At 35.0% G+C, this 23,332-nt stretch overlaps 2 protein-coding genes, 1 long non-coding RNA gene and 1 other non-coding gene across 4 annotated transcripts; all 4 read left to right on the forward strand.

Moving 5' to 3' along the window:
- The first annotated feature begins 605 nt into the window (after nucleotides 1-605).
- On the forward strand, nucleotides 606-4,145 carry LOC106622442 (galactose-proton symporter). Its single transcript, XM_014241619.3, has 3 exons — nucleotides 606-776; nucleotides 2,642-2,805; nucleotides 2,879-4,145. The coding sequence occupies exons 1-3, from the start codon at nucleotides 731-733 to the stop codon at nucleotides 4,004-4,006; spliced, it is 1,338 nt and encodes a 445-aa protein (XP_014097094.2). The 5' UTR covers nucleotides 606-730; the 3' UTR covers nucleotides 4,007-4,145.
- A 3,593-nt stretch (nucleotides 4,146-7,738) lies between these two features.
- LOC106622446 (probable metabolite transport protein CsbC) lies at nucleotides 7,739-10,593 on the forward strand. Its single transcript, XR_011396568.1, has 3 exons — nucleotides 7,739-8,102; nucleotides 8,174-8,337; nucleotides 9,113-10,593. It is a non-coding gene; the product is annotated as a probable metabolite transport protein CsbC (transcript).
- Nucleotides 10,594-12,781: 2,188 nt separating this feature from the next.
- LOC138857283 (uncharacterized) lies at nucleotides 12,782-13,271 on the forward strand. The gene is made up of 2 exons (XR_011396373.1): nucleotides 12,782-12,912; nucleotides 13,026-13,271. It is a non-coding gene; the product is annotated as an uncharacterized lncRNA (long non-coding RNA).
- Nucleotides 13,272-20,694: 7,423 nt separating this feature from the next.
- LOC106622443 (uncharacterized) lies at nucleotides 20,695-22,474 on the forward strand. The gene is made up of 3 exons (XM_014241620.3): nucleotides 20,695-20,882; nucleotides 20,945-21,108; nucleotides 21,180-22,474. Exons 1-3 carry the CDS (start codon nucleotides 20,804-20,806, stop codon nucleotides 22,314-22,316), a joined length of 1,380 nt encoding a protein of 459 aa, XP_014097095.2. The 5' UTR covers nucleotides 20,695-20,803; the 3' UTR covers nucleotides 22,317-22,474.
- The last annotated feature ends 858 nt before the right edge of the window (nucleotides 22,475-23,332 follow it).

Consider the following 23,332-nt stretch of genomic DNA (forward strand, 5'->3'; position numbering starts at 1 on the left):
TAAACGGGATAGTGGCCTCGCTGGGTCCTTATCTAATCCGAACTACTTAACAAATTTTCAATCAATATTCGTCCAAACAAAGTTGAATGTTCACGATTACTCAGCAGCTTTCTTACAACTTCCCATTAATTACCGTTGAACGTGCAAGAACCACAGACTACTTGTACTATATGGAAAAGAGGCGGCGTTGGAGGTTTTGTATCCATGTTCTCCTAACCTCTAGATGATTATTCGCTGCGCCATGATAAACTCGTATTTTCAAATTCGATGCTACAACTAACCATGTTCCGACTTACGACATAGTTTTACAGCTTCAGTTCTTTAACCTGGTTATTATACTTCAAATTTAAAACCTCACTGACTTATCAAGTGACCCTAGTACCACAAGAAAGTCAGTTAACTAATAATACAAAGGCGCTCGCACGCGAGCTGGTTTTTGCTGTGAGTATTTACGTGCAAAAATTGCTCTATTTATATTCTTTCACTTTTTTCGAATATAAACTCTTTATCTTCGACGTACATACATATGTACAATATGATAATAACAATATTGTTACTGATAAAGCCAACTATTGCGGCCGTTCGATCTATTTCTATTTACTACTTATGCGAGTGAATTCAGTGCCAAATCGCCAATGTGCGGCGGAGAACGTTTTGTAATTTCGGTTGAAGCCAGGTGCCCTATTACATATAGATTTCTACAATCCGGTGAAATTTGAGGGATTTAAAAATGACGTTTTGGGAAGATCGACCACAAACGATTGCCGTTATACCGGGTGAGTTATGTACTAAGAGACTATGCTGATGTCCTCTACCGATACCGCATTACCGACGCCTGTGGATTTACCAAAATGTTCGGGTTTTGAGTATTCCATTGAACTTTTAATATTCATACGCGTATGTATTACATCGCAGTTTGAGGCCGAGATAAATATTGTAGATATTTTCTTTCCTATAAATTAAGCTGATAATAATAGCACTCGAACATGGTAGATCTTAGAGGAGAGTAGTGGGATATTGAGTTCTGTATTACACAGTCTTTTCTACTTTTTTGAAGGAGATCGGAATAAAGTCAGTTTATTTACAAAAAATATGAGTTGAAGCGGCCTAAACGGAATTGTTAAATTATAGGAGAAGAAGTTTCTTTCATACCATTCTGAGATACATATTTCGATTGAAAACAAACAAAATTGTTTTTCTCTCACAAATTTGCTGTTTAAACCTAAAGCTTGCTGACTTAAAATTTATTTCTAATTTTCCGAACGGACTTCATAAGTCACAAATGATTTGGAAAAGCGAAAAAAGAATTAGAACGGCCTCAATGTGCACCGATAAGGTGGTACAATCTACTGCTTTATTGAAATACATTATCACTTTGTATTGTCGATTTTCGCCGACTTCGCTATATTGGTCAAATCGATCATACAACTACAGTCGAAATTCCGTTTTACAATCTGATTTCACTTAAAGCCAACACATTTTTCAATAATTCGTCGTATCGAGACTATCCTCTTGCTGAACTACCACCCGCTTAGCAATCTTTAGTGTGAGGTCGATATTCAATTGTAATGCGTGAATGTGCTATCCAGTTGGAATTTTAAAGTGAACATTTTTTGGGCACGATAATAATAAAATTGGTGGACTACAAATAGCACAGAATACGCAGGTGTTTGATGGTATGTGAATGCCTTCAAACAAAGAAAGAATTAGAGTTTTAAAAAATGTATTAGAAAGGCACTATAATTTGGGTATCACTAAAAATCTGTTGAGAACTTTTGGAGTTGAAAATATAAATTATAAGGCTTACATTACAAATATGTTTCGAGAATTCTCTTGTTTCAAATATTTAATTCGAACAATTGATAAACTAAATTCAATGTTTTATTATGCTTATGAACACACCATGTCTAAGAAAGAGAAAAGTTGCCTCCCTGTTTGAAAGTTTTAGATTGATAAAATTCAAAATTACAATATCGTGGATACCAATGAAATTTAATTAAAAAATGTATTTCTAGTGTAAAGGGTCTACCAACATGAACGACGGGATGTTAAATTGAAATAAAATACACAAATTTGATCAAAATGTAGGCCACCACGGCTCCACACGAGAATTTGATTCACCCCAATAGCAACAATTTTGTTTGCTGACGAAACCACTAAGCCAGAAATGGGCCTCATCTGAAAATATGATTTTTCAACGTTTTTTTTTTTTCAAGAACGTGGATTTGCGAATTAATCTTGGACAGTACATGAGGAATTTTGACACAAGTCCTTAAACAAACATGGCCTCCACGAGCTGTCAAAATCATGTCATCCCTATTGGTAGACGCTGTATATTTTAAATATCGAATATTTTCGGAAAAACTTTTTCCGCTTCCAATTAAAAACCATTTAAAACTTCAGATTTGAACAAAATCAAACATCACATTGTACCACTATCTAAAATATGGAATATATGGATAGAAACAAAGTATTTATTGTCCGTGGCATTATTGGAAGTTTCTTTTTCACAGATTTTCTGAAAAATATCGATTTTACAATATCGTTTTATGCTTTCGCCTTCGTTTGAGGTCTGACTTAGCTCTACTTTGTGGAAGAAAATACGTATCTGCAAATAATGCGTCACCTTTTACCTTTTCAGATGCATTTATTTTTCTTACATCGGGCATGAACTTGGCTCTTAGCATGGGCTATTATTGTAATCCAGTTACGTCACACTTTCTATTCTCATGGCTCGTTGGCGTAATCATTGGTGCGCTCTTTTCTGCATACCTGGTAAAGGTCTTAATTAAGCGTTACTTTGTGGTGAGTAGAATATGTTCTATGTTTACGAACTATATATACAATATATATATTTTTTTTTCCAAACCTTTCTCAGCTACTCAGCAGCTTCTTAGTTGTAGTGGCTGGCATTTTGTATACCGCCTGCCCATATGATAACATGGCACTGCTCGCAGCGCGCTACATAAACGGCATCGCCACTGGACTAATCACTGTGCCTTTCATTGTGCACTGCAGCGAGATAAGCGCCACGCGGAAACGCGGCATCGAACTGGGACTCGAACAACTTTGCATTACTTTAGGCGTATTCATACAAGCCACTTACATATCACTGTGGAATGCAGGGAACACCTTCTCGCCGTTGCGTATACATGGCATCTTCTGTTTGGGTTTCGGTTTGGGCGCTCTTGGTTTGGCCTATCTCGTCATCGAATCGCCGATATTTTATATACGTCGGGCCAATGATGCTCAAGCAATGAACTCGTTGACATGCCTGCAATTGCCCACCGTTTTGTCGGATGAGAAGAAGTTGTTATTGGAGGAACATAAAAATTATGTGATGTTGAATGAGTATTTCGGTACTAGCAATAGTTTCTTGCGTGGCTTAGCACCTTTGCTAAGAATGACTTTTTATCGCGCCGCTCTGGCTTTCTCCTTTTCATTACCCTACAATAATCAACTGTATTTCGTCATGTATATGGGTGTGGGCGGTCAGTGGACAGGGCCCGTTTCTACTGCGCTACGTTTTTTAGGTGCCTGCACTGCCGTATCCATGCTGGACATGATCGGACGTAAAATTGTCGGTCTAATGGGACTGTTGGTAATGGGTGGTATCGGTATTGGTATTGCCGTAATATTTGCATATTTCTCTAATTGGCGGCAAGAGGACCAAATGCGACTGGCTTGCGTGCTCCTGCTAATATTTCAATATTTCGCTGGCTTATATGCGCCGACGACGTCCGTTTATCTTGGCGAAGCCTTCCCGATGCTCATGAAACCATTTCTCATCACATTCTGCATCTGCGTGGAATGCGTGGTGCACATCATCGTCATTTGTACATTTAAATTCGATGTGCATCCAATTTTTGTGTTCAATACTTTTACGTATGTCTTAATGTTCTTCTGCTTTCTTCTGTTCCTTATTACAATACCCGAGACGAAGTTAACGACTCTAAGTGAGGCGCAGGAAAGATTCCGCTTATGGATCAATTTAAAATCTTGGTAGAATTTATTATTCATATTACCGTTAGAATTGCTATTTAATTAATTGGTTTAAAAAATTCATTACATGTAAAAACTTATTTTAGATATAATAAAAAAATTATTTTTATATACGTAATACTTATAACTTGTTTTTTATTCTATTTATAAAGTCTTTTCATTTGCCTTCTCATTTGTCGGAGCCGCCGATATCGGATCACTATAGGATATAGCTGCTATACAAACTGATCGTCAAAAACCAAGTTTTTGTATGGAAAACTTTTTATTTGACAATGTATCTTCACTAAATTTGACACAGATTATAACATTTATAACATGTTTCAACCGACACTTAATCACAAGATTTAAGCTGATTATCTCACTAGTCTACTGGGTTTAACTACATTTAGTCATACAAAATGATACTTGTTAATCACGTCACCGAGGAGATTTAAAGCTAATCTACTCGATTTAAAGCTAATCTATCTCTCTAAAAGTGAAAGTGAAAAACATTAAACAAATAAATTAAGTAAAAAGTAAATCAGTACGGAAGGGCTAAGTTCGGGTGCAACCGAACATTTCAAACTTTTGCAACTTGCAAGGATCAAAGCCGGGGAAATACCTTCAAGTATTGGCAGTATTTAAAACACAATTTCATTTATAAAAAGCTCCAAATCATTAATATAAATTTACAACCTTTAAGAAAATGTGTTCACTTAATTCTATCAAAATACCACACATTTTGACCAAACTAAGCAGCTTAAAGTCAGGTGGAATGTCGGAAATAGTTTTTGACATTGTTCAGTTATACTTGAGAACTTATTTTCAAGCAATTTTATAAATATCAAAATCCTGAATATCAGTTATATGGGGGCTAAGGCAAGTTTTCACCCCGTTTTATCCATTTTAGGCACAAAGATACACTTTTATTAGAAAAATACACTCTCTCAATTTCATTAAAATAACTCCCACATTGGCTATGTACTTATTATATTGAGTTGATGTGCAAAACGTCAACCAGAAGATCACAATTGTTGGTCTAGACCAAATTCAATCATGTTCAGCGGTTTGTTAGAATAACGGAAATTATTAAATAAACATCACGGCTAATTATTTTTATAATTATTAATTAGTATTCCCTATAAACGGTTCAATTTTCAAATAATTATTCTGTCACATATTATCTTCCATTGTGAGATGCCTAACTATGGCGTAAAAATTCCATCCCTCAAATCGGCAGCGCTAGAAACGCCGAATATATTCTTCAATCGGATAACTATAGCGTATAGCTGCCATTCACACTGACTTATTAAAAGCAAGATAAATATCTTCGTAAAAGAAGATTCATAAAAGAAGATTAGGAAGTAACCCTACTACGACTGGAAGCTTGTTTATATAGAACAATGTTGCAAGAAAGAGCTTAAAAAATATTTTCCATTTTTGTGAAGACTCCGGTGTAGCCAAGTCTGGTGTTCTATAAACAAGTATGATTTAAATTATGCTAAACTCAAGGATATCCAGAATCTTTATGTATAGAGTACTGACGGTGTTTAAATTGTTGTTTCTACTTATTAAAAGCTTACTTCGAAAGAGAATAAGACACATTTTTCGATAGCTTAAAATATTCCGAAAATCGGACCGAAGTACCAAGAATTATATTTCCATTAGACCAGCCATTAGACTTTTGCTAGAACTCACTTCCTCAGAACTTCCACTTTAGAAATAAAAATATTTGACAGCGTGAGGTATCATACTAATTATATTCATTGAAACTGCTCAGACTTGTGTTTTGTATATTTTAAATTATTTTCTGTTGAACGGGCACTTTTTAGTTCTACTACACATTTAAGCTCCCATAACATACCTCATTAGACTAAAATTTAAAAATATGCCAGAAATGTTATTATATTCAAATTATCATCATAATTGAGTATTAAGTAGCATGTGTCAAAATTCTTTTATCTTATTAAAATAGTTCAATATATTTGCTGGTGAGGCCAGAAGTTTTACACGTTAAAAAAATTCTATAATGGGTAATCAGTTATACATATATTATATATTATCATTTGTACGCCGTGAAGTGGTACAATTAATCGTTATTGAGTTCGAAAATTATATAAAAATTTACTTAGAGTACTCGAGATACTTGTACTGCTGGATAATAAAGTTTGCTCACATAAATTGTTCTATGCCACTACACATAGTGAAAAGAATTTGGCTCACTATACCTACCACATCTATATCTCAAAATGATACTTTAAATAAAAGATATGGAAATTAAAGAATTTAAAAAAAAATTTGAGTTGCAATTATTTGTCACTTAGTTGGTAAAAAACTATAAGTCTCATCGAAAGTTTTAGGTAGTTGAAGGTCGACACTGGAGATCAAACCTTTGAGTAAATAAATCCAACAACAACATCCATAAGAAGCTGAAACTCGGTAAAATTGCTCAAAAAATAACTCTAAAATAAATCCCAAAGGTCCTCATCGTTCCGGTTTGTGTAAAAAATGGAACAAGGTCAAAGGTCAAAAAAAATTAGCTTCTCACGATTTTCAGCAAAACCTTGAGTTTTTTCGCAAAATTATCTGAGACAAAATTGTAGATCACAAAATTCTTTAAAAAAATGTATCGATAGTTTTTTCTTAAGAGCAACCATTTTGGAGATATAGCGCTTTAAAAAGTTGGATAATTTGTAATCCCCATATTTTCCACACATTTCCACGCTACTTATGAGGTAGTGTACTCAGCGCGTTTTTTTTAACGTCGTTTCCCCAGTAGGCCTATTCCACGAGTCTGCTGTGATTCTATGTGGTTTAAAACTATTGCAAAATAATATCATACATAAGGGTTGGTAAAAATGAAGGCGGTGTATTAAAAAAGAAAATTGCTAAAATTATTCGTCGGATTCATAGTTTTCAAATATTTATGCTTCCTTTTTTCTCGTTCTTCTTCTTCTATTTCACTTTGAGTGCAAGTAAACTACCCCAATAGCGATTCCTCATCGGTATTATAGGAGTCCTCAACAGTTGGCGGCTCAACATTAGAGCACGACCGGCTCTGTGCAACATTATAAAGGCCATTAATTATGTTTTAAGCAATTTTGCCGAGTTTCAGCTTCTTATGAATTTTTGTAACCTTCCTCCTTATTTTAGGCGTAAGTTGATCGGACTAAAATAGAGAGAATTTTCAAGTAAATTTTTATTAAACATAAAAACAGGAATTCAAAAAAATAATACTCTGCGGAGCTTTGTGCTGATCACTTTATTTGTCCACATTGTTTTAAAGTGTGTCTGCCGACATATCCAGAAACTTTTAAATGCTTTCCAAACATGCAAAAAATGCATTCTAGTAGATATTTTCTACTAGGCTATATTGGCTGATGGTGTTTGAATTAAGTTCGTTGGAGTAAAGCTTTAGAAAATTAGGCCTACACTGGATGAATACTAAGATCAAAACCCGGTTAAATTTAAGTAAAATCTCGATAAGCAGCAAAATGATTTATCGAGAAGATTCCTTTAGTGGTCACACAGACAGTTCCGCACATACATTTGCCTCAGTGTACATTCCGCACGTAAATTATGCCCGCAGTTAGTACTTATTATCAAATTGTCATTAGGCCTTATGCAAGGCAAGTCAGTGTTGTTTGCATATAAGCGTTTAGAACCTCTATCATAAAATCGCTAGGATTCAGTGCTAAATCGAAATGTAATCAACGATTTCAGGTATTCAAAATGGTATCACAACCACATTGACATAAAAGCAATTCGCCGCATTCTGCAGCCAGTGTTGTTTAGCGCCAATTTATCCAACTAGTATTTGTTTGTATGTAGGTAACGCAATGCGCTTTTCGTCACCGTGATAAACGTTAAAATTAAGCAAAAAGAAGACATGTATATAAGAAAACCACTAAATCGACAAGCAGTTCTTTTTGCGCGCTTACGGTGGAAGGAACCAGTCAAAACTACCCTTGCCAACCAGTTAACGGAAATAATATTGAAATAAATATAACGGTGTAAACTTGGTTGGTGCTTCTTCTGAACTGGAAGAATGGTTGCCGAAGTTGCGAACAGTTTCAGCCGCTATTGGGTGGATCGCCCGCAGACCTTGGCGGTGCTATCAGGTAGCTACCATTGCTTTGGAACCGTGAAATAACTGAACTCATTTTGTGTGTGTTTCTTGTTTCGTCTGCAGACTTCTTCATCTTTATAACAGGAGGCATGAATCTGGCTGTCAGCGTCGGTTGGTCGAAGAGTGAATATACGTTGCAGTTTCGTATTTGTTGGTATATTGGCGTGGCGATTGGTGCCTTCATAGCTCCACCACTGGTGCAATGGAAACGGAAGCGTCTATACATTGTAAGGATACTTTATACTTATTTATGTGGGTTGTATGCGCGGACTCTAATGGGTCAAGTCAATTGGTGGTTTTTTAAAGAAAATATATTTAGTTGAATTGAAGAAAGGTTTTGGTAGCGACTGCTGGTACAAGATGTTTCATAAAATAGACCCCAGCGTAATTTCCGGTTTTTTAACAGTACCAAATTGAGAGTTATACAATTAGTTTAATCGTGATCTAGAGCTTTAGCCTTTCACGTGAGTTTGTCAGACTTTGCAAAATTAAATAACAAATGATAAAGTGTGAGTGTTACGATGATATTCCGAAGTATTTCGAGTCATTCAGAATATAGGTGACTTCAGGATATAAAAAGATCATTTAAAACAATATTAAATATTAAATCATTCAATGGTGAAAAATTATATTCTCAGAAAAAGAAAATATTACAAATCGATCCCTACATTTTGCCGATTTAAAAAAAAAACAGTTTGCTTATTTGACAGTTATTTGCTTGAAATTTCGTGGCAAGTAGTCAAGTAGAGGATCTCCAACATCTATATATTTTGTATCAATTCGTATTTCATCTTTCCAAACCTGAAGTTTCTTTTACCTCTTTTAGGGAGTTTGTCGTTCAAACAAACACCCTTAAGGTTTTTCTATCCTTCGAAATTAGAAGACAACTAAGCGACCTAGCTCCTTCAGAACATAATTTTTACTCAGACCACAAACTGGTTAATAAGCGTTCTATTACAAAATAAAAAGCCGGCTTAAAATTTCTTCTGAACTTTTTTTTAGATTCTACCCAATCTGCTTGTTGCCGCTTCTGCCATTATCGCCGTCTCTGGCTACCAGTACTTGGGCGTACTCATCGCATCTCGCTATATTGACGGCATTTGCATTGGACTGACGACGGTCTCCTTCATAACGCATGTGAGTGAGATCTCTTCGGAACATCGGCGAGGCTTCTGCTTGGCTTTTGAACAAATTGGACTTGCCCTTGGTGCCTATGTACAAATGCTCTACACCGCACTCTGGATAACGGGCACAAATTTTAGCCCGAATTTGCTGATGGGTTTATGTAACCTGTTCTTCGGCTGCATGGCCGCCTTCTTGACATATACACAAAAGGACTCGCCTGTCTTTCATATGCGTAAAGGTGATGAGACCAGCGCTATAGCCTGCGTCAATGTGCTCTTTCAACCACCAATTTTAACGGAAAATAAAGAAATTGCCATAACGGATATCAAAATGTATGTGGCAATGAATGACTCGATGTCAGTGTGTAAAAGCTTCGCCAAAGGTTTAGTGCCACTCTTCAAAATGATCATCTACCGCAGCATGCTGTCGTTCATCATATCGTTGCCAATTATGCTGGCAGTGAATAATGGCGGTATTATTAGTGCGCCGAATGTTATAAATTGGCATCCGATACTTTATGGTTTTCTTGGCGTGCTTGGTCCCGTCGTGGCCTCAACAACGCTGGGTGGTATCGGTCACAAATGGTTAAGCTTGTTTGCCTTACTAGTGTCAGGCGGCATGTTTCTTGGCGTGGGGATTGTCTATCATGTGGATTCGAATCTTTCCGATGAAGTGAAGATGTCTATAGTTGTAGCTTTGCTTATGATTGCCGAATTTCTTGGCGGTATCTTCGCGCCCAGCACAACCGTATTTCTCGGCGAGGCATTCCCCCTAAAAGTGAAGCCGTACTTATTGCCTTTTGCATAATTGTACAAAATATAGTTGGCTTGGTTATAGTGTGCACCTTCAATTACACTTTGTATTATGAGTTTGTCTACTGCGTCACCGTTGGCGTGATAATGATGTTCTTCGCCATTGTTTTCTGCTTTATCTTGCCCGAAACGCGCAAGATGAAGCTGCGTGAGGCGCAAGAACAATTCACGTACTTTTTTAATTTCAAAGTTTACTAAAGCTGAGCTTTGAGGTATAATGAAAGCTATATAGCTCGTTTGATGAAAGCTCTACTTATGAGCTCGTGTGCTTTTAAAGAAAAAGCAACGCCGTTGTGTTCTATTGTTTTAATTTTACAGCGCGATTGAAAATGCTTAAATTTTTCTTATACGATAAGTTTTTTAAAATTATTACATAAATATATTTTATATGTGACGAAAAGTCTTATTATGTGTCTTACTTAAAAGAGGACGCATGAAAATGTGCAAAAATAGTCAATAAGTTTGATATATGTTAGACTTGTAAGTTATGAGTAGAAAAAAATAAAAATGTGTTTTTAATAAACTGAAAGAAAAGCATTTCTTAAAAAAAAAAAATTTATTGTACTTTTTTGATTTTTTTTTTCTTTTTGGCATCAGAGTAATCAAAATTTCTTTAAACTATATTAAAAGTGTATTTTATTTTGTTTTTCTGAATTGTTTTGAAAAAAATTAAATAAATCTTAATGAAAGAAAAAGGTAACGAAATTTGACAGACATAATTTTTAAAATTTTTTTTGCCTAAAAATATACATAAATACATATGTTTAAATATTTTGCCTACGTTGAGTCAGATATGAAATATTTTCTTATCAGAAAATGCCTATTTAATTTTTGACGTTGTCACTAAAAACCGATTATACCCAAATGGTTCGCTTTATACCTTAATCTTTTAACTTATCAGCACATATCTAATGCCATGCTTCATTTGTATTTGACCGTGAAAGCTTACCACGAATTTTTAGCCTTAAATTTCACACTGTCAGAAATGTAAGAAAATACACATAAACACATGTTGATTTACATATGCAACAAAGTATACAGTGGTTAATGCTGCGCCTTTTTTTGCACCGACAAAACGAATTACTTCTAAGTCTCCTGCTTTTACGTCTAGTATGACTAGCAAAATAACTAACTGCACATGCCTCGGCATACTGAAAAGCTCATATAATACTTAAAAATATCCTTTGCGTGTAAATTTATCTTTCAAATTTATTTACTTATTGGAGTCGCAACATTTTATCAAGAAATAGGTACGTTTGCAGATATGTAATCAGACATTGATATATATGCGCTAATATATGCGATTACTGCATCAATCATGTGCAATATTTTCTTTAAGAGTTTCATCCAGTGACCGATATATTACGCTTTCATAGACTCATTACTCATCGGAGATATCGAAGACATTTAAGCTATTTAATGATGCTGATAAAATTTTACATTGATGAATAGGCAATTAAGGTAAATACCTATAACAACAAGTATGATAGTTCTGGAGCATTAGATATATTTGCCCTTCATAAGAATAAAGCATATTAAACGTTTCGAGAGGTTAGGATATGATTGCCAGTAGCAGCTGTATGGCATGTAGTGTTCGTGTTGCTTGAACCAAAGGTCGTCTACATCAACATCCACAATTCAGGCATGAAAAAGTAAGTAATCATGGCTTTATAGCTTTCCGCTTCATTTTTAATGAAAAATATACCAATGATTTCCTCTGTCTCAACAATGGCTTGTAGATTATCAACAATTCAACTGTGACAGTTTGTTTATTAAGGTACCCATTCAACCAAAAGTTAGCTTCATCATTATAAACTGGCGAACCAAACTGAGTTTAAATCAAGTAACAGTTGTTAAAAAGACCAACTCCGAAAAAGTATTGCCTTATTGAAAACCACACGTCTAATATAACACTTATTAGCTTCAAACTCTGACAGACTAAGGAATGCCAATTTATTCATAAATAGGGGGTTAACAGAAGATCTGTACCTATTTTATCGACACCTATAAGTACCATACATATAAGGTAGTATGTAGAATAAATATAAATATGGAAAGATGGACAAAATTGTGATGCAATATGTAGAATAGTTTTCTCCACACAGTGTCAGTTCATATTACGAGAAGTTTATTCACTTAGTTTTTATGAGATATCAGTTGTACTAATAAATATAATAAAGGACTTATAATTCATTTTCAATGCATTTTAATTTTGTCTGCCTTCGCAGGAAAACCACTAACCTTTAATTTGGTGTCCCACGAATATTAAAACAATTATTATAGTAAAAAAATCAAAAAGTTTTAAAGTACTTTTTCATCCCTCCATGCAACTATCTCAAACGTCATCAGGTTTTCGTAACCGGAAGATACATCGATTGTAGCAGGCCAATGGCTCATTCTGCCTCTCTCAATTCCTTACTTTAGCAGAAAAATAAACCCAATAATAAAGCACCTATATTTTGTTTTACCGGCCAATTAACCTTTTTAATGAATTACTCTTCCTCTATACAAAAAATCTACGTTTCACAATTTTTTATTTCCTCCATTCAAAAGCACCACTGGGTCACAGAAAATGTGTCGCCGCTCATTCTATACTTTATTTTATTTTTTGCGTATAAAAGCTCAGAACTTAAAGCTTTCTTCTCACTCTTTGAAATAGTAGCATAAACCTTATGCCAAATGTTCCCACAACAATCGCTATCTTATCTGACAAATAGTTAAATATTAGCTATGAATTTCGCTCAACACATAGTCGGCTTGTTGTTTCCTTAAGTCCTTATCTACCATTAGAATGCCAATCTTTGCACGGTATTACAAGTATTGCCTGTAATCGTACTACCATTTTCGAAATTGGGTTGAAAAGAGGTAAATATTATTAATGATAGAGAGTTCCACACTTTTATATCACATTTTGTATCTGTCTAATAATAATTTCGGAGATTATATCCATATTGATAATGTTGGTTATTCCTAAATAGTGTTTTACGCGATCAAGTCCGAATGAACTCGGATCCGTTCTTGATAAGGTTTATGATGGAACTCAAACATTTGAACATGGACATTCGATCACTACTGAAGTCTAAAATAGGGAACGTAGAATATTAATATTGGAGCATTTAAACAAAACATAAAATATCTGTGGAGTGTGGAGACTTTGAACATTATGATATAAAATTTGTAGTGCTAATGTTCGGAAAATCATAAAATTGAAACTTGTTGTTATAGCTTTAGTTGTTTTCAATTTCATCAGTCCTAGATCCGATTCAGAAAATAGAGGGGAATAAAATTTCCTATAATGAAGAATCCTCTGCAGTAGTAGCTCGACTGCAAGCAATATGTATCGAAGCTCTAGGCATTCTAGATGGAGTATGAATGACAACTTTACTAAGTATACCATATGTGGCGCCCTGACTTTCATGAATAGTTACTCCCTCAGCTGGAACCACTGGAAATTGATTTTTGTTAATTGGAATTTTTTATTTCTTTTATATTGAAAAGATTTCAGAACTATTTCAATTGGTGTCCACGAATTTTCTAGAGGATGAGGCTTTTTTGAACGTGTTTATCAAACTAACGAAAGGTTCTAAGAATTTAATCGACAGAGTTGCTGGAAAAGAACAATGGAAATCAATTTGCATAAGTTGTCCAGTTGCCCCATTAACCCAGGCATCACACGTTTTTTACAGTAATCATATATTTAGCATAAATTTTTAGAAGTTTATAATAGTTTAACTCTTTCCAAAATATACTCATTTTCACTTATACCCATGCCATTATCTGAGTCTTTAGCATTTGAAAGCATATCCTCAATTAGAACTCGACTAAGCTAAAGGGCATTGAATTTATTCGTCTCTTCGTTGGACCAAAATAAATGTATAGCATCAATGGGAACTTCTTCGGAATTAACTACTCGAGTTACAATAAGTCATATATCATCACTTGTCATAGTACCAGGTGCCATATGGTTTAATGCAATTGCAAAGGCCTGATCCTTCCGTTCTCATCTCATTATTTTTGTTAATTCAAAGTATTTAAATAACTCCTACAAAGGGGAACCAACTAAAGTGCTGTATGCATCGTTAGGATTAGGAAAGAATGTCCATCTATCTCCAACAGTTGAGAGTTGCTTCAAATCACCAAACACTATGATCGGTATACCACCGAAGGGGCTTTGAAAATTTGAAATTTTAATCTCGCATCAACAGAGCTAAACATACGAGCACTTACCATCGAAATTTCATCATATATGATTATTTTCAAACCGAGAAGTCTGAAATACAATGAATTAACTATATCATTTCTAAGTGGCCTCAATTCACTATTCAACTGATTAACAGGTAAAGAGAATATTGACTGAAGTGTCAGTCCATCTAATCTGAATGCTGTTTACCTGAGGGGCGCAAAGAAAAACGTTCAAGATACTTGGATTGAATCCAGGTGTAGAATTGTAACGATAGTTAAGAGCTTGCAGATATCAAACGACTCTTTCCAACACCTGCACCGCCGCCAATGAAATCATAAAATGGACGACTTGTTTTTAGCTGGTGCATCAAATGTGTCACTTTGAACTCAAGAAAATAATTCCTCAACTTGAATTAAAGTGGGTGTTGAGTTTAATAAGTCTGACATTATCTGTTGAATCCTCACCATGCAAGTCCAGCCAATTTATATTTGGGTTGATTTCTAGAAGATTCTCAAGTTCGCTTTGCTAAAAAACATCATATTTTCTTTGATTTACCTCAATTAGAATACGATGTGTTATGCAAGTCTGCTCATTATCGTTTTCAATAGGATCTTGCTGTTAATTCCGTCATAAATAGTAAAGCATTACCATTTCGCGGAAATACTCAACTCTGGCCAAATCTGGGTTAAACCCTTCTAACCTTCTATACCAAATTATACAAGATTTGGCACGTTTTGTAATAAAACCGCTAGCGTTTGTAAGAGGCATTACAATCCCACGTTTTGGTAAATTGTCATCTTCCCTCTCTTCTTCCGCATGATCACTGTCTTATGCTTTCTACTGTATTTAAAATATTTTTACCAAGCTGCGAAATCAGCTGAACAAAGAGTTTCTAACTGATAGGTTATTTGAACATAACGGTCTAAAATAGCGGTTACGTAAGGAAGGAAGGTTCTGAAGTTCCGCTCTAGGTTTTACCATTCGAACACATTCCTCAGGTCGAGAGGTATTTATAAATATGTCTGCATTACTTTCTTCTGAAAGATGGAGACCAATGCATCAATGTACTGCTTCTATTGCTGATATTTCTGTGCCTGATATGAATTTGTGACCTATCTGTTTTAGTTTTAGCTTAATAGTATAATTTCCAGCATTTACTTCTGATATAACTTCATTTAAGAGCCTAGAAATTCCTCTGTTAGATTTTTTAATATTATAATTAATTATATAAGAACAGCAAGCATACTTGTATGCATCCAGTATATATTGGATGTCCATATTTGCTATATGGAGTTCCAAAATCAGAGGATTATAAGCGTTTATAAAACGATCCTGTAATTTTCTTTTTAGAAAGCTAACAAATAGTCATCAAAAGATAAATGAGTTATTCTACTATCAAACAGGAAATGTTCAAAATCATTTAAATTAGAAATATTTGAATTTGAAACGTTTTGAAATTTGGAAAAATTTCCCTTATGCCTTTTGGATTTTTGAATTGTTTCTGTGACAGGTAACAAAATTTGCGTTAAAGGCAGATGTGGATATGGTATACCAAAATGACAAAACTGTTGTTCTCTCATTTCTCTTGTACAAGATCGACTGTGGTTATGCTTTTGTCATTGAAACTAATGATATCAGGAAATTACTGAAGATCTTGACTGTTAATCCTGGAAGCATTATTAAGCCAATACATGCCATGTATATGCGGAGAACCTCCTGTTGAAACTTCACTCTCCAGTAAAAGTTTTCAACAAAATGCTCTTCAAAAATGCCACCATTTTCTTTAAAAAGCTTAAGGATTTGCATCTGACCGAATTAGACGATACCTTTTTGGGTTGTTAAGCTCTTGGCTTCCTCTTCCGAAATAACTTTAGAATGAACAGTAAAGCTGATAGAATGAAAAAAGCTCAATCCACTGTGATGAGTCATGAAGAAAGTTGGAAGCCCAAATTTGCGAATCGTGGATTTAACGCCTTTTAAAACCTTGTAACCAGCATCGTGTTGAATCAAATTTTAAACAAAGGTTTCGTTTTAAATATTTTGGGCCGTAACTCGGTTGCGACCTGAAAACTTTAGAAGGCAAAAGCTTTTACTATTCCTAATTTGCAGCAATTCTAATTTTTTATAATTGTAAAACAACTTTGGAATAGTACACGCTCTCCTGTGAAAGCGGCGAATTTCAGACAATATTATCTTACTATATGTTTCAGAGCATGTACGTTTCTGCCCAACTTATATTGTTCCAAATGGAAGTTCTTCTTAATTATTATCCTGAATTATGTCAATTGGTCTTTGCCTTTCACTTAGCACTATAACTAAATGGTTATAGTCCAAGTTTTCTACAGGAATATTTTCCAGAAGAGTCTCTTGACCGCCTGGGTTCAGTTCTGAAGATACAGGTGCTATGGGAATATTATTACTTCGGTTGTTATGGGAAATCTGTTCGGCATAAAGAGATTAAACCAATCTAGCTTCTATCTATTTTCGACAGATTTAAAAAAAGGAACTTATTGTTGGTTATTGAAAACTGATATCCAGTTCTGTCTAATTCGTATATTGTGCTCGCGATACAGAAGGGTGTTTACTAAGAATTGCAAAACTTTCATAACCTTTGAGGGGCGTATGGTATCAGTTAACTCTGCCCTCGACAACCCAATTCTAGGCATTATCAGCCGCTCTTTAGTTGGGGTAAGATCTTCAAAGCAATCTGGTATTTCTGGAAAGTTTAGACTATTAGCTAAACATATTTTTGGAGTATTATTTTTAGCAATCGCATTTTTGCACGTTGTACAAAACTTGTAACTTCCATCTTTAGTTAGAAATTTTTGCATTAACAAGGAGGCGGATGCTGCATTCGGGTGACCTTGAGCTATAGCGTCGAAATTTAACTTTCATAAATTTGACATATTTTTGACGCCTAGTCTGTGCTGAACAATATATAGAATCTGTTCAGCAGTGCGCACGTATTTTGGCACCTCGTTTGCGATTAGCGCGACTTTCATCATGTGTTTGCTCATTATTTCTATAAACAGCACTTGCCCGAGGAATTTGCATTCGTCTTCCATTTTCTAGACGACTTAGTACAATCAACCTTTTACATAATCTGGGCATACTTAATTAATACCATACTAATATGTAATAATAATACTCTTACCAAGCAGTTAAAATAATTGCTTAAACTTTTTATCCTTTAATGGATGTAATTCATCCTAGGGTTTTCTAGTTTCTGCACTGCTTTGATTTCTTGTTATGAGGTTCCGTAAGTCTTCTTTGCAGGTGTGTTTCATTTTTAGAGGACGAGGCCGCGCCCTTTTTTTCAAAATTTTTAGCCCACAGGTGCTCTTTGCTACAGTTCTATATCTAAATTCAGTGCTTAGTTATGGCTGTTTATATGTTTTCGTTTAATGGCTTTTTGTGGGCGTAGGAGCGGTGCGATTACGCCCATCTACGAACTCGTCCTCACATTTTTGCTAAGAGATACGTGTACCAAGTTTTATTACGATATCTCAATTTTTACTCAAGTTACAGTTTGCACGCACAGACGGATAGACGGACGGACAGACAGTCATCCGGATATCAACTTATCTCGTCATTCTGATCATTTATATATATGCATATAACCCTAAGTGAACAAAACTATTATACTCTGTAGCAACATGTTGCGAATGTATAAAAATTCATTAATCGAAGCGTGAAAGGATTACAGTCATATTCAGTATTTTGTTAATTGGTATTAGTATCTGGGAACTTGAAAAGTTATTACCCGATTTCGACTGTTTTTGGACCTGAGATCGCATACCTTAAATATACTTTGTATGTAAAATTGTATTTCGATAATGTGATTGGCATCGATTTATATAATGTTAAGTGTATATAATTAAAAATTGTGATATATGGGAGATAGGCGTGGTTGTAGCCCGATTTTGCTCATTTTCACATCATAACACAAGAAAGCCAAAATAATATCATGGGCATTTGAGGGAAATTGGTTAGGTAGTTTCCTATGTTTAACTTCAACACTTGCAATGATTATTAAATTCAGACCTTTATAAGAATTCGCATACTATAATCGTAAGCTATTCAGAAAAAGTGTGTCGCTGAGTACAGAAAAATTTGATTTTTAGAAAATGCTTTTTATATATTTGTACATATGTATTGTGTCGTCTCACCCACATGAAGATGCTTTTCATAAAATCCAGCAGACATTTATAAGCGAATAAAAACTTGTCGAGAGATCCATGTATGGCATAACATTAGTATGTATGACTAGATGTAGGAGAAGAAGAGGCGCAACAGCAAGGCCAATCCCACAATTAGAAAAATGTAAACAATTGTGTTAGAGACAATCATACGAGTATAAACTTACTTTTGCAGCTTTTAACTTAAAAAAATATTTTTAATTCAAGACAGGTAGCAATTCCCTTAGGCCCCAACAATATTTTTTAAATTACTTCCACGGGGAGAAGTCAATGGTAAAAAATTGTTTTCTTCTAAATATAAATAAATAAATTTAATGTTAGTGGCAACCTTATGTGGAGGAGGAGGCGCTTATATTTAAATTCAAGCCCGTGAATGGATATACTTTCACTAGTTTACCTATGTAATTTTTAATTTAAATTTATTTATATATTGACTAATTTCAAACTGTTTTGAAGTCAGGTGGCAATTTTGTTAAATAATGACTTTGTAATAAAAACTTAAAAAATTATAAGGAATTGATAATTTACTTTACATATTTTATTTTTAAGTACAGTGCAACCAAAAATTATTTATCTAAATAAACTTGTGTGGCTTCTCTTTTCGAGGGAATCCCCTTCTAGTGTGTGTGTGTGGATTATTTATAAATGCCTAACATAGATGTGTTTTATATGTATGTGTACTGTTCGTGTATGTGTTACGTCATATTTTAGAGGTTCATAATATTTTTCTGAAAATGCTTGACTATAATTAGTCATAGAGAAGCATAAAGGCATACAAATACGTCAATACTGATAAGAATCGTTATCATACGCATTTTATTATTATATTATCATAATTTAATTTATAATTTTTAGTTACTCGTATTTTCTCATTACTAATTACTGAGAAAAAAAATGTCATCATTGAACATACTCTCAAACAATATATATTATACTACAGTTGTCTAAAATCGGCAGTTCCGACAAATGAGCAGCCTCTTGGAGACGAAAATACGTGTGCAATACTTCAGGTCGATATCTTAAGAACTGAGAGACTAATTCGTGACGTACTCGTATATACAAACAGACGGATAGACGTACATGGCTCAATCGACTCAACATGTCATATTGTTCATTTATATATATATTATAGGGTTTCCGACGTTTCGTTCTAATAGGGAATATTCTCTGAGCGCACATGGTTATATGGTATACACGAGTATGAATGTAAGTTTGTTGTAAGTGGCCATAACGTTTGGTTTTATCAGTTTTGCCGTTATTTATCATTAAACTGAATGCTTTGCAGTTGATAAATGTAGAAACCTTTTCTGAGAAAAAATATAGACAGCTTAGTTTTTTAAAGAAAAAAATTAAATTAACTAAAACCGACCAAAATGCGAACCAAACCGATTTTTTTATACACATTCCCAATTTTTACTCTTCGAACACTTTAGAATTACTTTTTTCTTAATATCTATGTTCTAAATCAACTAGAAAAATCTCTTTCCCTACGGTTAAATTTTAAGTGCTTTGAAATCACTATATTTTATTTATTGGTTCAATTGAGAATAGCAAATAAAACCAACAATTAACATAATCGAAGAGAGTTATAATATAAAGAGAATTGCAAATATTCTCCATAATTGATTTATATTGAAACACAGTGTGTGGAATTTACTTTCTCCACCTACTTATGCCGTCGAGGTGACTGTCGCCGGCATATAATCTTTAAAGTTCCGGGGTTACTCTATTTCTATAAATCTCTCCATACAGTTATCTTAGTTCCCTACTTGTGGTGAGTGGGCTGAAATTATCTTCATAAAATTAAGGTTCCAACAGCCGAGGTGGGTGTAAGATATAATGATGATGTTGGAAAGCATTCCCGCTTCGTTTTCGAATTTCGTTAGGAGATCATAAGCGGTAAGCGAGGGCTTAGTAGATATTAAAACACGTTGGTATGCATAGATCCGACATGAACTGAGACAAAAGCAAATCTCGTGATTTAATACAGATCTGTAGAGTCTTATATATTATACAATATATACTTTTTTACATAAAGTTTCATTATGTCAACGAAGTTTTATTTAGCAAAATATCGGATGTATGGACACACTTCGCTGAATCAACTGAATTCCGTTCCGAGCTCTATTTACCTCCTTTCGCGCTGGGTCTAATATTATTAATCCATATGACAATGAGTGATATGATAATATTATCAAATTCGACTTGAATTGTGTATCTCCTCTTCGTTGTTAAACAGAAAAGTAGGTTATAAATGGCAGTAGACTGATAACGGCAATAAAAGTTTGCACATTTAGTACTTTCGAAGACCTCTTAGGATGCAGAACAACCAACAATAGTGATTTCAGTGTTTTTTGCACGTCACGTATTTACAATGGCCACAATAAATCCCACTTATATTAATAAAAGTCGCTTCTGGATAGATGGAATACAGACGATCGCATTGGTTTCAGGTCAGTTATTGCAATTACAATGCTGGATTCATTAACGAAGACATTTCAAACGATACTTACAGATGTTTTCATTTTCATAACTGGCGGTTTCCATTTAGCCGTCAGCGTTGGCTGGAGCTATATCGTCTACAGTTTGCATTTTTATTACTGCTGGTTTATTGGAGTGGCGATCGGTTGCATACTTGCGCCATTGCTTATCAACTGGAAGCGCCGAAGGTTATTTATAGTGAGTATGAGTGATGTACAGATGCGCTTGTGAGATAATGTTCACCTGTTTCTTAATACGCTCTCACACAGTTCTCGCCCATATTATTGGTGATTGTCTCGGCCATCGTTACAATATCCGCTTGTAATAATACGAATGCGCTCATCGCCGCACGCTATTTAAATGGCATCGCCATCGGTCTCACCACCGTTTCGTTCATCATGCATGCCAGTGAAATCGCATCGGAGCATTCTCGCGGTTACTGCTTGTGCCTGGAGCAAATTGGCTTAGCCTGTGGTGCGTATGTGCAAATGCTCTACACTGGCTACTGGAGTAGTGAAGTGGATTTTAATCCCTATTGTCTACAAGGCATATTTTGCATAGTTTTCGGTGTAATCGCGTTGATGTTTACATTCACTTCAATCGACTCGCCGGTTTTGCATTTGCGCCACGGCGATGAACCGGAAGCTCTCAATTGCATTGTACGGCTCTATCGTCCACCCGTTATGAGTAATGCGAAACAAGTGATATTTAACAAGCTCAAGGAGTATGTCACCATGAATGAGTCCATGTCGCTGGGGCAGTGTTTTATGCAGAGTTTGGGCCCACTACTGAGAATTTTACCTTATCGTTGTATGCTTTCGTTTATCGTCGCACTACCGATTGTGGAAACTTTCCAATGGTCCGAAGGTGTAAGCACCGCTGGCTCTGTAATCAATTGGCCACCTACTCTTTACGGTTTGCTAAGCGCCTTAGGTGTGTTGGTCACATTTTCGATAATCGAAGCTATTGGCCGCAAAGCGGTGAGCTTGTTTTCACTATTATGTGCGGCTGGTATGACGATCGGTGTTGGTATTATCTTCAATGATACTATAGCTCTTATAAATTCTACGAAAATGGCGACTGCATGCGCTTTACTGATGATTGCGCAACTTTTTGGTGGTATCTTTGCGCCTAGCACAACGGTTTATATGGGTGAGGCATTCCCGTTACGTCTGAAGCGTTATTTCATAGCATTTACCGTTCTTGTACAATATATGGTGGATCTGATCATTGTATGTACATTCACCTTCTCGCCGGACAATGTGTTCGTCTATTGCCTTGTCACGGGGGTGCTAATGTGTGTGGCTTGCCTAATATTTGCTTTTACTATGCCAGAAACCAGGAAGACTACTTTGCTGGAGACACAACAACTATTCTCGTATGGACTGCATTTGAGGTTCTATTAAATATTTTGTATAATAATGCAAACTATATGAATATTTGGATATATGCATGTATGTATTGTATAAACATACATTTATATTCTGCACAATATACAAATTTTGCCGTGATACAGCAAAAGCCATGACTAATTTAAATAAATAAGTGTTTTATTTTAAAAACACATTTTGTCTACAATAATTTTTCTCTCCTAGAAAAGCACAGCCAGACCCACATAACTTTGACTACAATGTTGCGAAATAATTCAATATTCATTATACGAAAAAATTGTAAATGAATTCATAATTTGTAACTTAAATTATTATATAGGTCCTAGACTCATTTAGCCTCTTTACTATATCTTGATTCATCCCTGATATGAATTGTTACTAAAATCAACCTAGCTAACTCAAAAGAGATATATGTGACATAAACTCAACCAAACTAAAAACTAAATTTAATATATTGAATATATGAGGACAAAACCGACTAGTGAAACGGAAGTCTTTATATATATTAGCACTTATCCCACGGTCTTCGATCTAGACCAGTTTCATTTAACTTTAGTGCTAAATCACATTATGTTTATGAAACTGTATAAAGATAACACACACCCTGACCGACATATGCGACACAAAGTCTGTTAAAATAACGAAAATATAATATTTATGGTAGCTGGCTAAAGTCAACTAGCAGTTTGAAGCCTTTATGTTAGGTATATGGCGGCTAGAGAATGTATTGGCCAAATTGTGTGCAATTATGACCCTAGGGTACATTGTCATTAGAAAATACATACGAATGTTAAGATAATGTCAAGTACCAAATTTGGTTGATACTGATTGAGGAGATCATGAGATATGGGATTTCACTTAAGGTGAACGGCGCCAAGCCCATTGTTCAATTTTGATACCGGCTCCTAACATATGAAGCCCTTTCATGCCATCTTAGATGTAACATTTAATGTTTCTTGCTCATCAGCAATATAGCTCCCGGAAACATTCAAAAGTCGAAAAATCAAGAACAAAAAGAAAAGCAAATCACC

Source organism: Bactrocera oleae, chromosome 5 (assembly GCF_042242935.1).
Source record: "Bactrocera oleae isolate idBacOlea1 chromosome 5, idBacOlea1, whole genome shotgun sequence".
Lineage (NCBI taxonomy): Eukaryota > Metazoa > Arthropoda > Insecta > Diptera > Tephritidae > Bactrocera > Bactrocera oleae.

What these genes read in the sequence shown, in the direction of transcription:
- LOC106622442 (XM_014241619.3), top strand. Translation starts at nt 731, where the DNA reads ATGACGTTTTGGGAAGATCGACCACAAACGATTGCCGTTATACCGG. An exon ending in AACGATTGCCGTTATACCGG is followed by an intron (nt 777 to 2,641) that starts GTGAGTTATGTA and finishes TTACCTTTTCAG; the next exon opens with ATGCATTTATTTTTCTTACA. An exon ending in TAATTAAGCGTTACTTTGTG is followed by an intron (nt 2,806 to 2,878) that starts GTGAGTAGAATA and finishes AACCTTTCTCAG; the next exon opens with CTACTCAGCAGCTTCTTAGT.
- LOC106622443 (XM_014241620.3), top strand. Translation starts at nt 20,804, where the DNA reads ATGGCCACAATAAATCCCACTTATATTAATAAAAGTCGCTTCTGGATA. An exon ending in GACGATCGCATTGGTTTCAG is followed by an intron (nt 20,883 to 20,944) that starts GTCAGTTATTGC and finishes CGATACTTACAG; the next exon opens with ATGTTTTCATTTTCATAACT. An exon ending in AGCGCCGAAGGTTATTTATA is followed by an intron (nt 21,109 to 21,179) that starts GTGAGTATGAGT and finishes GCTCTCACACAG; the next exon opens with TTCTCGCCCATATTATTGGT.